At 43.0% G+C, this 15,382-nt stretch overlaps 2 protein-coding genes across 2 annotated transcripts in view; both read right to left on the bottom strand.

Moving 5' to 3' along the window:
• Positions 1 to 6,018: 6,018 nt before the first annotated feature.
• Positions 6,019 to 13,700, bottom strand: LOC122697206 (boLa class II histocompatibility antigen, DQB*0101 beta chain). Its single transcript, XM_043907737.1, has 5 exons — positions 13,518 to 13,700; positions 11,763 to 12,032; positions 7,952 to 8,233; positions 7,349 to 7,459; positions 6,019 to 6,383 (listed from the first exon to the last, which is right to left on the bottom strand). The coding sequence occupies exons 1-5, from the start codon at positions 13,624 to 13,626 to the stop codon at positions 6,370 to 6,372; spliced, it is 786 nt and encodes a 261-aa protein (XP_043763672.1). The 5' UTR covers positions 13,627 to 13,700; the 3' UTR covers positions 6,019 to 6,369.
• The window catches only part of LOC122697205 (boLa class II histocompatibility antigen, DQB*0101 beta chain-like), a 122,461-nt gene continuing 113,163 nt past the window's right edge, over positions 6,085 to 15,382 (bottom strand). The window contains exon 5 of the mRNA XM_043907736.1: positions 6,085 to 6,383. Coding sequence (XP_043763671.1) covers positions 6,370 to 6,383 — 14 coding nt within the window. The 3' untranslated portion in view covers positions 6,085 to 6,369. The remainder of the gene's footprint in view (positions 6,384 to 15,382) is intronic.

The raw sequence follows: 15,382 nt of genomic DNA, 5'->3' as shown, positions 1-15,382 counted from the left end.
TCTGAGATTATTTTCCAAGTCTGCATGTAAGATTAAGTAAATGGGTTTACAAAATTCCCCATGAGTTGATAATTGTTAAACCTGGATTGATGATACATGGTACTATGCTCCCTACTATGGTGTATAGTTGGAATTTTCCATAATTCAAGTTTTTTTTTAAAAAAAATACAGCAAAAGCAAAAAAATGTAGGCAGAGTGGCATTTTATTTAAAGTTATGTCATTTTTTAAATTTTCTTGTTTTATCATACTTAGGAAACTTTGAGTATACAAATGCTAATCCAGACTACAGGAACCTCTGAGAAATGTAACCCTAAAGATATATGTGTGTGTATATATATATATATGTGTGTATATATATATATATATATATATATATATATATATATATGCAACAAAGAGTAATAGTAAAGGTAAGCAAAGTAGTTTTCCCTTTATTATTGGCTGAATTAATCCCCAAACTTTGGTAACCCGATGATTAATTTAATTAGTAATGCAAAACTGGTTATTGAGTACCAATGTTATCATACATACCATTCTATGTTCTCAGTATATTAAAATAATGTGAAAAGAGATATATTCATTGTCTTCAAAGAATTTACACTCCAGGAGAGGAAATATACACACATGAAATAATTCCACAAAGATATAATCAGAAGCGGAGAAGGCAATGGCAACCCACTCCAGTGTTCCTGCCTGGAGAATCCCAGGGGTGGGGGAGTCTGGTAGGCTGCCGTCTATGGGGTCGCACAGAGTCGGACGCGACTGAAGCAACCTAGCAGCAGCATAATCAGAAGCTCTGAAAAATTTAATGAAAAATAAAAGGCAACACAATAGAGTATTGCACAGACACTGTGTAAAATTTGGTAGAGTTTAGAAGAAATTGAAGAAATGTATCTTGAGATGAAATAAGACGGTGCATAGTAGGTAAAGAACAAATTTAAGGAGGGCAGAGCAAATGTTTAAGAAAATCTTAGAACATGAAATAAAAGATGAGAATAAAAATCATCACATAGTAAAGAAAGTTCAATGTAAGAGCAAATAAACTGAAAACAAAATCAAACAAAATTGTTTAAACGAACTTTCAGTCAGTCAGTCAGTTCAGTCACTCAGTCGTGTCCGACTCTTTGCGACCCCATGAATCGCAGCACACCAGGCCTCCCTGTCCATCACCAACTCCCGGAGTCTACTCAAACTCATGCCCATCGAGTCGGTGATGCCATCCAGCCATCTCATCCTCTGTCGCCCCCTTCTCCTCCTGCCCCCAATCCCTCCCAGCATCAGGGTCTTTTCCAATGAGTCAACTCTTCGCATGAGGTGGCCAAAGTACTGGAGTTTCAGCTTCAGCATCAGTCCTTCCAATGAACACCCAGGACTGATCTCCTTTAGGATGGACTGGTTGCATCTCCTTGCAGTCCAAGGGACTCTCAAGAGTCTTCTCCAACACCACAGTTCAAAAGCATCCATTTTTCAGCGCTCAGCTTTCTTCACAGTCCAACTCTCACATCCATACATGACCACTGGAAAAACCATAGCCTTGACCAGGCAGAACTTTGTTGACAAAGTAATTCTAATCAGAATTATCAGAAGGAAAAAAGACACCGCATCTCATAAAAGTAACGGTTGCTTGCTTGTGTGTGCTCAGTCATGTCTGACTGTTTGCGACCCCATTGACTGTGGTCCACCAGGCTCCTCTGTTCATGAAATTCTCTAGGCAAGAATACTGGAGTCGGTTGCCATTTCCTACTTCAGGGGATCTTCCCGACACAGGAATCAAACCCATGTCTGTTATGTTTCCTGCATTGGCAAGTGGGTTCTTTACCAATATAAAAGTAATAATGGGGCTAAAAATGAAACATTTAACATAAAGCTTGGAAAATTAACCAAGAAAATCTCTCTGAAATTGAAAAAAGAAGACAAAGAAATGTAATGTATGGAAGAAAAGATAAAACAGAGAATACACTCAGGAAAGTCTATTGTTACCTCAAGTAACAGGGCTAGAGAGAACAGAAAATTAAGATACAATATTACCAAAACAAATAGCAATGGGAAGTTTTCCAGATATGAAGAACCTAACTGTTTACATGGAAGGGGACTGTCATATATTTAGCAAAATTAGTGAAAAAAGACTCATTCCTAAATACATCATTTAAAAATTTTCAGGACCTCAAGGCTTAACAGAAGACCATAAGCATCCTGATGGTAGAAAAAAAAAAACAAACTTACAACAGACAAAAATCAGATTGCCAGATACTACTATAATTAATTATACTATACTGCTATAATTATATAATTAACTATAATTAAGATAATTAGAAAGGTCTGGAAGTTCTAAAGGAAATGTTTTCTACTAACAAATGTGTACCTTTTCAAAATCATGATCTGGCATGAAGAAAGAATAAAGATAGTATTAGAAATGAAAGAATATAAATTTGCCTACCACACATAGTTTTACTGATTGTTGATTATGATCATGACTTGTTGATTAAGAATATGACTTAGAAAAGTGAGGCTGTTATTCAGAAAATAGGAAAGCAAGGAATCCAAGAAACAGTGGATTCATCCTAGGACATCACTGAAAAATAATCATACTACTAAAGCTCCAAGGCAAGCCTAAGATGATTACATAAAGTTGTTTTAAAAGTGATAAAGAACTTCCCCCCACCCAACTTTTAAAATCAAGCTATGAGCAAAGACCAAAAACAGTTACTACTACAGAAGAATGCCAATATTTTCAGCTTTGACAATGTATTTTTTTAAAAGACCTGATACCACAATTTGGCAAGTCGAAGCATAAAGAAGAGGTGAAGGAAAGCATAGTGACACCAATATCTTCATATTCTAAGAAGAGTGATAAAAACACTGGTCATATTGAAGGGAAGAAGACACAAAAATAAATTTATTTAAATTATAATAGAAACTAAAAAAAGGTTTACATAAGATGACTCGATTTTAGAAGTTGGGCTATTATGCAGTGAAGAAAATCTCCTCAGCTTAACCCTAGGGAGTTCCAAAGCTGTAAGATTCCTTCAGAGTTGACACAGTTAAGGCAAGACTCAGGGCCTTTATAGCCCTGCAATGAGCTGCCATCAGAGGTGAATTCCCTTGGGAAGTGGAATAAAACTGGATGAGACAACTCTCCTCACCTAAAATAATTCCAAAGGAGGACAAACAGCTGAGAGCTATCAGTCAGGAACATACCCAACAACTGAGGGAATAAACCCTTCATTCCCAAAGGGTGGAGACTAGGTGGTTCAGGACAGTGCTAGCTTACAGTGAATGATGTCAGATTCGTGATCTCTGAAGAAGATTTAGCTTCAGGACCAGGGGCCAGGCTTGATCACTCAAGACCTTTTGCATAGCAGAGTTTTATTAAAGTATAACAGGGGACAGAGAAAGCTCCTGACATAGACATCAGAAGGGGGGCAGAGAGTGCCCCTCATCCTGCTAGTCTTCAGCGGGATGTTTTATGTCTGTTAGAAAGCTATTGATCAGATAAGAGAGACACCTCAGGGCTGACAGAGTTTCACTAGGCCCCTCTCCCACAATATGCATTTTTGAGATAGGATGGCACGAGGTGTGTCATCCCCCAGCCATAAAACAATTGATTTGAACACTGGTTTGTTGAGCTATTATCAGCCCAATGTTTGAGAAAAAGCTAAGTTCTGGTGGAACCAGGTGTCGTCATGGCAACACAGAATTTCAAGAGACACTTGCAGCCTGTTTCCTCCGTTTGGAGACCCCTGGCCTTCCTGCCTATTACCCTCTCAACAGCATGCTCTGCAGAAGCACTGTTCTAGTCACTGGGAATACTTATACTGTCAGGTAGAAGAAAACAAACAAATAAATGTTTTTAAAAATTTATCATCTCTTAATTAACTTCCATTAACTCCACTGGCTCATCTTCTAACTTATGAACTTTATTCTTCAGTTAAGCATTCCATTATAGAAAAGCAAAGTTATGTTACAGTAAGATCTTAAACTGCAGTAAAAATTTAATCTCGATGGCTTAGCTCACTAAAAGGGACTCCATTCTGCAGTCATTCAAGGGATTCAGGTTATAGCGTTTCCAACATCTTGTACATCATCACCTCAACATTGGCTTCCAGGCTTGCAATAACAGGGATAGCGGGCAGAGCTTACATCCACTTTTAAGTTTCATTGGCTGGTGCCAGTCAAATGACTCCAACCTAACTGCAGAGGAGGCAGGGAAATGTACATATGCATATGGAATATTATTGAACACCACTGTCCCTGAAAGACATACTGACTGATGTAACTGATGATAAGGCCAAATGCTCATGACAAACAGGTTGTTCTCTAGTACATGCACTTTTCTCCAAGCTACATGTTTACTAAGACTTGGGTGTTTTTGGCCAGCAAACTTGTTTATAAAAGATGTACTAGTTTCTAAGACAGAAGCCTGCTGTGGCCCCTTTGCCTGGCAAAGCAGTAAAACTATTCTTTTCTACTTCACCTCCCCCAAAACATACTTGTTATCTTAAATTAAATGATCAATGAAGGATTACATTTCCTAATGAAATCTGGATGCAAAAAAAAAATTATTTCTATGAAACTGTCACAAACAGGAACTAAAGAAGATATTGACCTCTCATTAAGAAGGAATCTTCCTGCATGCGGCCTGTGTGACAAAGTTGAACTGTAAGAATGTCACAGAATACATTCATCTTTTCACTCCTGTAATAGGTCTTATGTTTCAACTAGAAAAGTCAGATCTCAATGTCCCCCTAAACTGTGAATCTGGTTAAATCTCCAGTCCTGCCTCTTGCCTTTGCAGGATCAAAATCTAAGAGCTACATACTGAGCCCAAGTCTCCCTGGACACCCTACAGAAGTCCTCCCAATTTCCCCATGATATCACTCTCTCTTTACTCCTATTGTGAATGGCAACATCCACCCTAAGGAAGATGCAAAGTCAGCACAAAACTTCTGACTCCACTCAGCATCTTGCTCTGGGCAGATTCAGACTATGACCTCCTTGGGAAGCAGAATTTGGAGTCCCCCCACTCCACCGTGTCCCTGGGTGATGACCTGGAGTGCATCATGGGGTACAAGAGATGAAGATCTCAAGAAAGCCTGGACTTCCCAGGAGAGGGAATGACCTGCCATTGCCTCCTCAGGTACAGTGAGTGGATGAGGGATCAGGGAAAAGGGGATGTCTGGTCCTCAGAGGCATAGCTGTCTATAACCTCAAAGATAAGCACCCAACCACCCATCTTAGTGATTAATCCCAGGGACTGAGATGAAGACTAGCTTTTAGGAGTGGATCAACATCTTTGGAGCCACCAGGTACAGTGACCTGAGAAGAAAGTATCATCATGAATTGACAGGGGAGCTCTATCTTCTGAAAATTTCACCTCAGCAGTGCCATCAGATGACTGTACAGGACATGTGGGTTGGGATGAATGTAGTCAGTACCTCCAATGAGAGACCCTAGAGCTGGAGGGAACTCTGCCATTTGTCTTTTGGGGTCTACAAGAAACAAACTCCCCCTCTAGCCACTCCATACTAAGGAGGTTTTGTAGACTGGAATACTCCATTTGACAGACGCAAACATCTCCATGTTGGGAAGCCATTTCCTAATCAGGGGAATGGGCTCAATGCCAGGAGTCTGCATGCCATGTACAGGATGATGTTTCTGAAAGGTGTGCATGTTAACCTAGGCTGGGCCAGACATAATCTTTCCTAGAATAATTAAAACTTGGAAGACAATCCAGAAACATACAACAGAGATAGGGTCACACACACAAACACAGAAACAGACATATGATGTGAGGTGATAAGAAAGAAAGGTGCAGAAAATAGAGAGATGCAGATACAGAATGACAAAGGTGTAGACAGAGAAAAGTCGATTCTCTTGCTCTTCTGTCCACCCACCCCTACATGGCACACAGTGGTACTTCTAGTCTCCTTCTGGTCCTCAGTTGGCTGGTTCACCTCAAAATAGTTTCCTTCATTCTGCAGTGGTTCCTACCTCTACTCATTTAAGGAGGTTCAGAGTACAGACAACCCAATAATCATATTTAATTATGATTAAAGAAAAAAAACTCTACAGCCCAGTAAATAATTTCAATGTGCTTCTTTTGCACACTCTGTTGGGTAAAAATGGGAGCAGAGGAAGCTCTTGGGATCTGAGTAGATGCAGCTGACAATGCACAGGCAGAGGCTCCAGGGTCAGTGGAGGAAGCAGCATCACAGCCAGATCCTTGGTTGGGGGATGGCCATGGGAAATGACCCAGTGACTGACTCTGATCTCAGAGTGGGACAGGCTGACAGGCATCTGGGAATTCCGGGCAAGGACAGACACGCATTATAGAAGAGCAAACACCAATCCAAAAATATCCTCAGGAGTCAGCGCATGAGCCCTGTAGAAGAGAGAGAGTGATCAGCACACAGGATCCACACTCCAACCTGACAAGGAGGCATGGGATGCTGGGGAGCAGCTCTTGTCCTTCTGGGGGATAAGAAGATTTCAATTTTTTAGTAGATTTAATGATAGCTCACCTTCTTTCCACCACATTCAATCACTTATAAATGCCCACAGGCGGTAGCCACTAACACATGGCACAAAGTGGGCAGCATCCTGGTGTCCATCTTTCAAACCAGAGCTCTGGCTCCACGTTTCACAGAAAGATGCCATCAAAGTTATGGCCTGGTTCTGGGGAACAACTTCAGGAGCTTTCTACAGAACTTCCTGCAGAAACTTCTTCCCTAACTCTTGATTCCATAGCAGGGGACAGGTCATGAATGAGACACTGCACCCAGGCACATTCACCTCACACCCTTCCCTCCTTTATCTGACCCCACAACCCCCACTGACATAGAACAGAAATAGAGCACCTGCTGGTAGGGGCCCACAGTGTCCTACAAAAGATCTCATGACACAAACAGCCACTGCCTTACTCACCCCAAAAGGAAATGAGATAAGCAACTTAAGGGAAAATGTATTTATTTCTTATCCATCAACCACAAGGCCTTAACTGCCCTAAGCTAAGATTCCCCTAAATGAATGAAACTGTCACTAGAAGGAAAGGAAACCAGTGCTCTCTTCTTCTTAATAGAGGAAGTTTTCAGAAAGGAGCCCATGAGACAAGGATGAACTTTAAGGAAGCCTTAGAATAAATTCCACCTGCATCTCGATGGCAGGGCTACCCTTTCAACCAGTAAAGTCAGACTACAATGTCTCCCTACGTTGTTCATTTCCTCCCACCCCCAGCCTCATCTCCTCCTTTCAGGGTCAGGAGGAAAGAGCTGCATCCAGAGGCAGAGGCTGCCCTGAACAAACGGTCTCAGTCATAGCCCACCTTCCCATTTTCCCAGAGTTCCTTACCCTTCTGGCTCCTGTGATGGATGATGAGGCCCAGCCCGAGGAAGATCAGCCCCAGCACAAAGCCCCCAACACCACTCAGCATCTTGCTCTGGGCAGATTCAGACTGCGTTCCTGGGGAGCAAAGCCTGAGTGTCAGCGTTTGTCCCCACATCTCATGGTGTCCCATTGGAAAGCTTGAGGTCTAGTCTGAGGTACAGGAGGTGGAGATGTCAGGGGAACCCGGCTGTCCATTCTGACCACCCCCACGGAAGGGACCCGCCAACAGAACTTTGGACACAGTGGGCAGGTGAGAGAAGGTGAAAGTGGATCCCTGCTCTCAGGGACACTTCTATAACTTTAGACCTTAAGGTTGTGGTCACCAGTCAGTTCTACAGAGCTACCAGGCTGGGCTCCGGGGCCATGATGTGTAGAGTGAGCTCCCTGTATGTGAAAAGACAATGTGATTTGGCTCTTCTGATGCCCGTGCTAGGAGGCATGAGCACTCTTGTGTCCTGTGATTTCAGTAGTGAGGCTGGGGACAAGGGATGAGAGGGCATGGACCGGGGAAGCTCTGTCTGCTCTGTCCTGTAGGGCCCACAGTGAAAGGAAACCAAGTGCCCTTACGCCACTCCACCATGATGGGGCTCTGGAGGCTGGGGTGCTCCACATGGCAGGTGTAGACATCTCCTCGCTGAGGGGTCATTTCCAGCATCACGAGGATCTGGAAAGTCCAGTCCCCATTCCTAATAAGAGGGGTGGACACAACACCGGCTGTCTCCTCCTGGTCATTCCGGAACCACCGAACCTTGATCTGGCCTGGATAGAAATCTGTCACCGAGCAGACCAGCAGGTTGTGGTGGTTTAGAGCCTCAGTCCTGGATGGGGAGATGGTCACTGCAGGTTCCACTGAGGGAGGAACAGACAGGAAAAGACACAGTGAGATGTGAGACCGCACAGCACGTCTCCCACGGGCAGGAGTCATTCCTTGGTACCAGAGTGGAAAAATCTTGGATTCCAAGCCTTGGATTTAGATCCATGCTGGGTCACTTCATTAGCTTAAATAAACATATTCGTCAGTTTCCTTTTCAGTCTCAAGAGATCATTGTAATCACTCTATAAGAGTTATTCTGTCAATACTAATTGATAAAGGAGCATTTTAAAATTATTAATTGCTATATTATACCACTATTTGTGAAATTTCTTTTTAATTAAAAAAAAAAAAAACACCTGGACTTGTTTTCTCCCCCACATGATGATCACCCACAAAGGTCACCATCAGGATCAGCACTGGTGACTTATGCTGGGACAGTGATACCGTTTTCTGCTAGTCCCTGTGCTCCCCACAGTAGAGAAAATCCAGCAGCTTTGACTCCCACCTGCTGGCTGAGATGATCAACATTAGTCATGGCCTCAGGAATAGCAACATGGACTAAGAATTATGAGAGTATAGACATTTCTATGTCCAGCAAAGTAGGACAACAATGACTATTCCATCCTTCCTACAAGTAATGCTTCTCAAACAAGTTATATTCTATAATCCTTAGCCTGCAATACTAACAAAATTTGAGAGCAAAAGCACTTCTTACATGTTGCCAGTCAACAAAGCATCTCTCTCATCTTTTAGCCTAACCTGAGCTCAGATGCTATGCTACAGTGAACTTCCCACCCACACACACACAAAATTTACATCAAGAAATATAAACTTTCAGGCGACTTCCCTGGTGGTCCAGTGGATAAGACTCAACACTCTCAGTGCAAGGGCCACAGGTTCCATCTGTGATGGGGCAACTAAGATCTCACTTGCTGCAACTACTGAACCTGAGCACTGCAATGAAGACCCAGGGTAGCCAAAAATAATAATGATAAATAAATAAAATGAGCTACATATATAATTTTAAAAGATATCTAAACTTCCATCTCCACATTATATATGCTACCTATATTTTATTCATTCCTTGATTCATTTATTAATCCAATCAACAAAAATAAATTTGACAGGCACAAGGAATCCAAAGATATACAAGAACATGGGCCCTGACTTCACAGAACTTGCAATCTAGTAACAGAAACAAACAAAAAATGTTTTTTAAAAGCTTGTAATTTTTGAAGTAAAGGAAAGGGGACTTTAAAAACAAGTAACAATGATAAAACACTATGTTTGACTATGACTCAATTCCTTTATCTTCTCAGATTGCTACTCACCATCGAATGCAACATACCTCCCAATTTATCTTATCCTTTATTTCTTTAGACAGTGTACTGAATCTCCCTCAGTCTCTTAGTCTGAAACCATAGTAAATATTTCACATCTGGTTTAGTTATTTGATAATATGTTCTCTCATTTCCTCTTTTTTCCCTATTTTTCTTTTAATATTCAAGTGAGTTTAACTCCTGGCTCCCTATCCCACCCCATTCCTCTGCTATTAAGAAATAACTATCTTGTTCTGAAATCAGACATTATCTCATATAGTCTCTATAGAAAATATTCTGAGATTCTTGCTGCAGTTGGCCCGAGTTAATAAGAATGTTATGTAAACATGTAACTGTGACTTGCTGAGGTCAGCAGGCAGTCTCATCACCCCAATTACATATCACTCATGAGCCACCATCTCGAAGGAAGCTGCTGTTAGTTTGGACTTTAACTCTTGATCGGGCTCTTCTTCCTGGGCTCCGACTGAAGTCATAGTCAGCTATGTGGACTTATAAAATCTGTTCATCTTAAACAGATTGGGAGTAAAAGTACAGGGCACAAGTTCAAGAGAAAAATGTTAGAATAATCTTTTATGAAAAAGAACTGAGATGACAAAAATACAAGTTGCTGTTCAGTTGCTAAGGCATGTCCAACTCTGCGACCCCATGGACTGCAGCATGCCAGGCTTCAGTTAATCCTTTACCATCTCCCAGAATTTGCTCAAACTCATGTCCATTGAGTCAGTGATGCCATCCAACCATTTCACTCTCTGCCCTCAATGTAAGTACTCAGTGACATTAGGATGAAGAAGAAGGCAAAACTGTAAAGTAAGCTAAAAGTTATGTGAACATGTATAGATAACACTGGGGTCAAACTAGGGATTAGTCAGTGAGTTTTCATCCCCTTGAATATATCATTTCATCCCACTAGCACTGAAAGTAGGCAGAAACAGACTCATACCGCTGCTTCTGGTCATAACTGGCTCTAATGGAGGCTTTGCTTCCACTAGATGCTATACACATGTAGTAAAGAACATGATGACTGTTCTGTATTTGGGGGACACTCCACAACTTAGCAAATAACTATGATGCAATTACTTAAGCTGTTTATTATGTACCAATATTAGTCCATGGAGTTGCAAAGAGTCAGATATGACTGAATGACTGAGCAACAATGATTAGTGTATATAAAGTGGTGATGCTAATTGCTAACTTAGTTGTGAAATGAAGTAGCATAATATAGATGGCGTTTGGTAAGATAACTGTCTAGAACTAGCTGCTTATTAAATGGATGTAATTCCTGAAAATGGATGGAAATATTGGGAGGGGGTAGGGGAAGGGAAGCAAAGGCAGTGTTTAGACCAAAAAAAAACTAGAAATAATTTTTTTCAGTAATTTAATGACATTACTTTATTTATCCCAAAACTTCAGTCTTTCTACTATGCCATTTGTTGATATTTTCTAAGAAATTAAACCTCTCTCTTACAATACCATTCAAGTGTTGGGGGCTTTTTTTAGCAAACACATTTTCCCCTCAGACTTTGCATTCACAAATTCTAAATTGTTAATTTTGCATTCACAAATTCTAAAGCCATTCAAGTCAATAAGAATTTACTTTAAAGCATTAAGCAAAATAGTAAAGAATAATTTATAAAGTCAGTTTTAAGGCCCTATTTACCTTTCTCTTTCTATTGAGCCTGAGTGGATGGGCACACAGAGATAATTAAGACAGCCCCTTGGCTAAAAGAGGTCCAGGGCCAGTGAAATAGTGATATCCACTTAAGAAACCAGAATTACTGTGAATAATAATTTGAAACCAAAAAGTGAAAATGTATTATTTCATGATTGTAATACATCACCACGAGTTCAGGGTGCCCTGAGAGTATACGGAAGTAACCCTAAGGCCACCAGGCTGAGCTGTCAGGCCTCCAGGAAGCAAATATGCCCAAGGTACCAGGCGGGGAGGTGCAGAATGAGTGGAAACAGCACAGGACGGGGCGTTCGAGAGGTGACCCACACCGGGCAGGCCGGGCCGCCTCTGCAGGGAAGGCTCCAGGGCTGCCAGATTCGATGCCCCCGCCCCCCACGCTGTGCCCTCGGTCCCCGGTCCCTCGGCGCCTCTCTGTCCCCACCGCGGGCCTGGGGACCCCGCCCCGGAGGACTCAGCCCTCTCCCCGCGCTGAGTCCCGGAGGGTGGAGGGTGGAGGGTGGAGGGCGGGCCCCGCGGAGGGCGGCCGGCACTCACCTTGGCGCTGCCAGGTGAAGGGGGCTTCCACCTGGTAGTTGTGTCTGCACACCGTGTCCGCCTCGGCCCGCACCCGCTCCAGTTCGCCCTCCTGGCTGTTCCAGTACTCGGCGTGCCGCCGCCCCAGCGGGGTCACCGCCCGGTACTCGCCCACGTCGCTGTCGAACCGCGCGTACTCCTCCTGATTGTAGATGTATCTGGTCACGAGCCGCACCCGCTCCGTCCCGTTGGTGAAGTAACACAGGCCCTTAAACTGGTACACGAAATCCTCTGCGGGGAGACAGCCGCTCGGTCAGGCCTCAGCCCCACAGCCCCACGCGGCTGCCGCTCGGCCAGATGGGGAGGTGCCGGCCGCCGCAGGCTGCGTCCGTAAACCTGAAACCCGCTGCTCAACCCCAGGTTCCGCTCCGGCCCGGCCCTGTGCCTTCTGCTGCGAACCCAGGTTCTCCAGCGGCCCTTCCCCAGGCTTCTCGCCCCTTCTGAGGGCTTCCAGGATGTGAGGAGGCCTGTCGCTGAGGGAGCCCTAGGACCTGTGACCCTAGAGGCTCGGAACCAAGTAAACGGGGCGGCAGGTTGATTTTGCATCCATCTCTGTACTTAAAGATTCTCACATGAAATCCCATTTTACCCTGAACTCCTGGGAACCTCGGAGACAAACGAGAGCAGGAGAGTTCAAGGGATGACAAAGGACCTGTAGAATTAAGCTTGTCCTCCTGACAGGTGTATTCTCTTGGTCCCCAGCAAAGTGTCCTTACAACGCCTTGGCTTACTCTTGAGTTTCTGCCACCCGCACCCGACTCCTGTGTAGTTTGAAGGGACCAGCAACCCTCCAGTCCTAAAAAGGACAGTTTATTCATGGAAAGAGTATGGACTTTCAAATTAGATTAAAGCTAATATATAATCATATATATATATGTGTATATATATATATATATACATATATTTCTCTTTTTATGTTCTCCTTTTTCCTAAATCCTGTCCATCCTCAAGTTTCTGAATATCACTCAAGTCACCAATTGACCAGAAATCAGTGAAACCTGAGATTAAAATTCTGTCTGAGGTCACCCAGGCAGCTCCACTCAAGAAACAAAAGTTTGCTTCCATAAACCCTCCACTGAGAGTCAGGAATATACAGTCTTCCCCTCAAATGCTGAGCCTGCAGAGACCATGGCTGCCCTACACATCCCCAACCCATAGTCGTAGGTCCAGATAAGGTCTTGGGGGACCCTGAAACAACAGATTCTGCGGTGCCTTCTTTGGAGAAATTCACATCTTTAAATAAAAATACCCATGCTCACTTTGTCCTGGCACTTGTAGTAGATACACACTGTGTCTCCTCCTCCCCGTTACAACATTCCCAGGGTTAAACTTGGGAGGGAAATTGTCCTCATGCTTCCCTGGTAGCTCAGACAGTAAAGCATCTGCCTACAATGCAGGAGACCCGGGTTTGATCCCTGGGTTGGGAAGATCCCCTGGAGAAGGAAATGGCAATCCACTCCAGTATTCTTGCCTGGAAAATCCCATGGGCTGAGGATCCTGGTAGGCTACAGTCCATGGGGTCACAAAGAGTCGGACACGACTGAGCGACTTCACTGTCCTTAGAGGGTGGAAATGAGAATGTACCATAGCCCTCATTCCCAATGGAAGGAAATGTGTGATGAAAGACAGTATCCTGAGATCATACCCCACCCCAAGGGTCCCTCAGAGCCTGCTCCCCAGAGTGGTGGCTCCAGGGGGCAGCTGCCCTGCACTTACGTGGAGAGTCTCTGCCCTCAGTCCCTGGGGTGCTCAGCACCGCCAGTGTCACCATCACAGCTGCTGTCCAAAGGCCTCTGGGGATCCGCAGAGCCACCATCCCAGACATAATTGAGAACAAAGGAAGAAGTAATGGTAGTCAACACAGCTCAAACCCAGTGGATCTGGTGAGCCTACTTCACAGAATAAAAGCCTATGAGAGCTTCCATGTATGGCAGGATTGGAGAGTCCCTAGAAAAGGGACCAATCAGGAGTGGAGCTGAAAAACTTCATCTGTTTCTGGGTAGACATCTTTTTTTGAAGGTTCTTAATCTAATGCCTGGCACTGTGTCCTAATCAAATTACACTGGATTGAGATAAAAATGTTCTCTCAGTTATAAAATATCTGAATACTGAATGCCTTAGGAGTTTAAAGAATGAAAAAAATGATTTAAGAGTAGATATTTCTGTGATATTTATTTAAAACCTATTGTTCTTGGGATTTGGGGTAAGGGAAAATAAAAGTAAAAGTGTTCGTTGATGAGTCGTGTCCCACTCTTTGCGACGCCATGGACTGTAGCCCACCAGTATCCTCTGTCTATGGAATTCTCCAGGCAAGAATACTGAAGTGGTTTCCCATTCCCTTCTCCAGGGGATCTTCATGACCCAGGAATCAAACCCAGGTCTCCTGCATTGCAAGAAGATTATTTTTTGTTGTTTGAGCCACAAGGGAAAATAAGTGGGGATCATATTTCAGAGAATAAAATTATTGTCACAGAGATGTTTACTTTTATTGTCTTAGAGATCCTGAAGATCCTTAAGTTATGGGTGGGAAGAACAGAGTTCTTGAAGGAAATGGTTTTGAGCTGCAGTTCTACCATTGATGTGCTTTATGAAAGTCAACAAAATACTGAACCTTTTTGCCTAAGATTTCTCTATAAAATGTGAATCATGTTTCATGCATTTTATATCTAGACCTTCATATATATAAACTTAAGGGTAATATGACGTGTTTAATATTACAGAATGTTCCTCAGCTGCCATGTGTAACTGTTGGCAATATCAGGTTAATATGTGGAACAAGAAAACAAGCAAAAAAAATTGACAATCAGAACCTCCCTGGCAGTTCAGTGATTAAAACTCTCCCCTGTACTGCAGAAAGTGTGGGCTCAATCTCCGGGGAACTAGGATCCTGCATGCCATGGGGCATGGCCAAAACTTTTGAAAATTGACAGCCAGCCCTGCTGGCAAGTGATTTTTCATTACATAAGAATCTAGGGCTTCCCTGGTAGCTCAGATGGTAAAGAATCCACCTGCAATGCTGGAGACCGGAGTTTGATCCCTGGGTTGGGAAGATCCCCTGGAGAAAGAAATGGCTACCCACTCCAGTATTCTTGCCTGGAGAATTCTATGAACAGAAGAGCCTGATGGGCTACAGTCAGTCCATAGGGTCTCAAAGAGTCAGACACGACCAAGCAACTAACACACTTATAAAAAAGAAGAGAATCTATTGAATTTATGCTTTTTGAGTCGAAGTATTTGGAAAGTTAAGTTGACTTTTCTCTTAAAATATCTTCAGTCACTCAAATCCTTCCTGAACAATCTGTTTGTGCAAAGGCACAGTCCACTAACATTTAAAGCATTAAGATATTGTCAACTTCAGTTTTGAGGACAGAGAGCAAAATTGTGAAGAAGCATTTCCTGGGGCTTGAATTCTGTTGATGAGGGAGCATATGTTTAGAGAGCCATGCCACCCCTAAGAATCAAGTCTCAATGGCAGAAGTATCAATGTGCTTTATTAAATAAACATCTTATTTATCAGACTTGTCTTGCCCATGTCTAGGTAGAGTATAAAATGGTTATAGAGCAATTAGAAAAAAAAATTG

The sequence above is a fragment of the Cervus elaphus genome, chromosome 7, assembly GCF_910594005.1.
Source record: "Cervus elaphus chromosome 7, mCerEla1.1, whole genome shotgun sequence".
NCBI classification, from domain to species: domain Eukaryota; kingdom Metazoa; phylum Chordata; class Mammalia; order Artiodactyla; family Cervidae; genus Cervus; species Cervus elaphus.
This window is presented reverse-complemented; position numbering and strand designations above follow the sequence as displayed.

Bases quoted from the DNA above. Each gene is read 5' to 3' on its own strand.
- LOC122697206 (XM_043907737.1), bottom strand. From the start codon at position 13,626: ATGTCTGGGATGGTGGCTCTGCGGATCCCCAGAGGCCTTTGGACAGCA. The intron at 12,033-13,517 runs GTAAGTGCAGGG...GTCTCCCCGCAG, and splicing joins TGAGGGCAGAGACTCTCCAC to AGGATTTCGTGTACCAGTTT. The intron at 7,460-7,951 runs GTAAGGGCACTT...TTTGCTCCCCAG, and splicing joins CCCCATCATGGTGGAGTGGC to GAACGCAGTCTGAATCTGCC.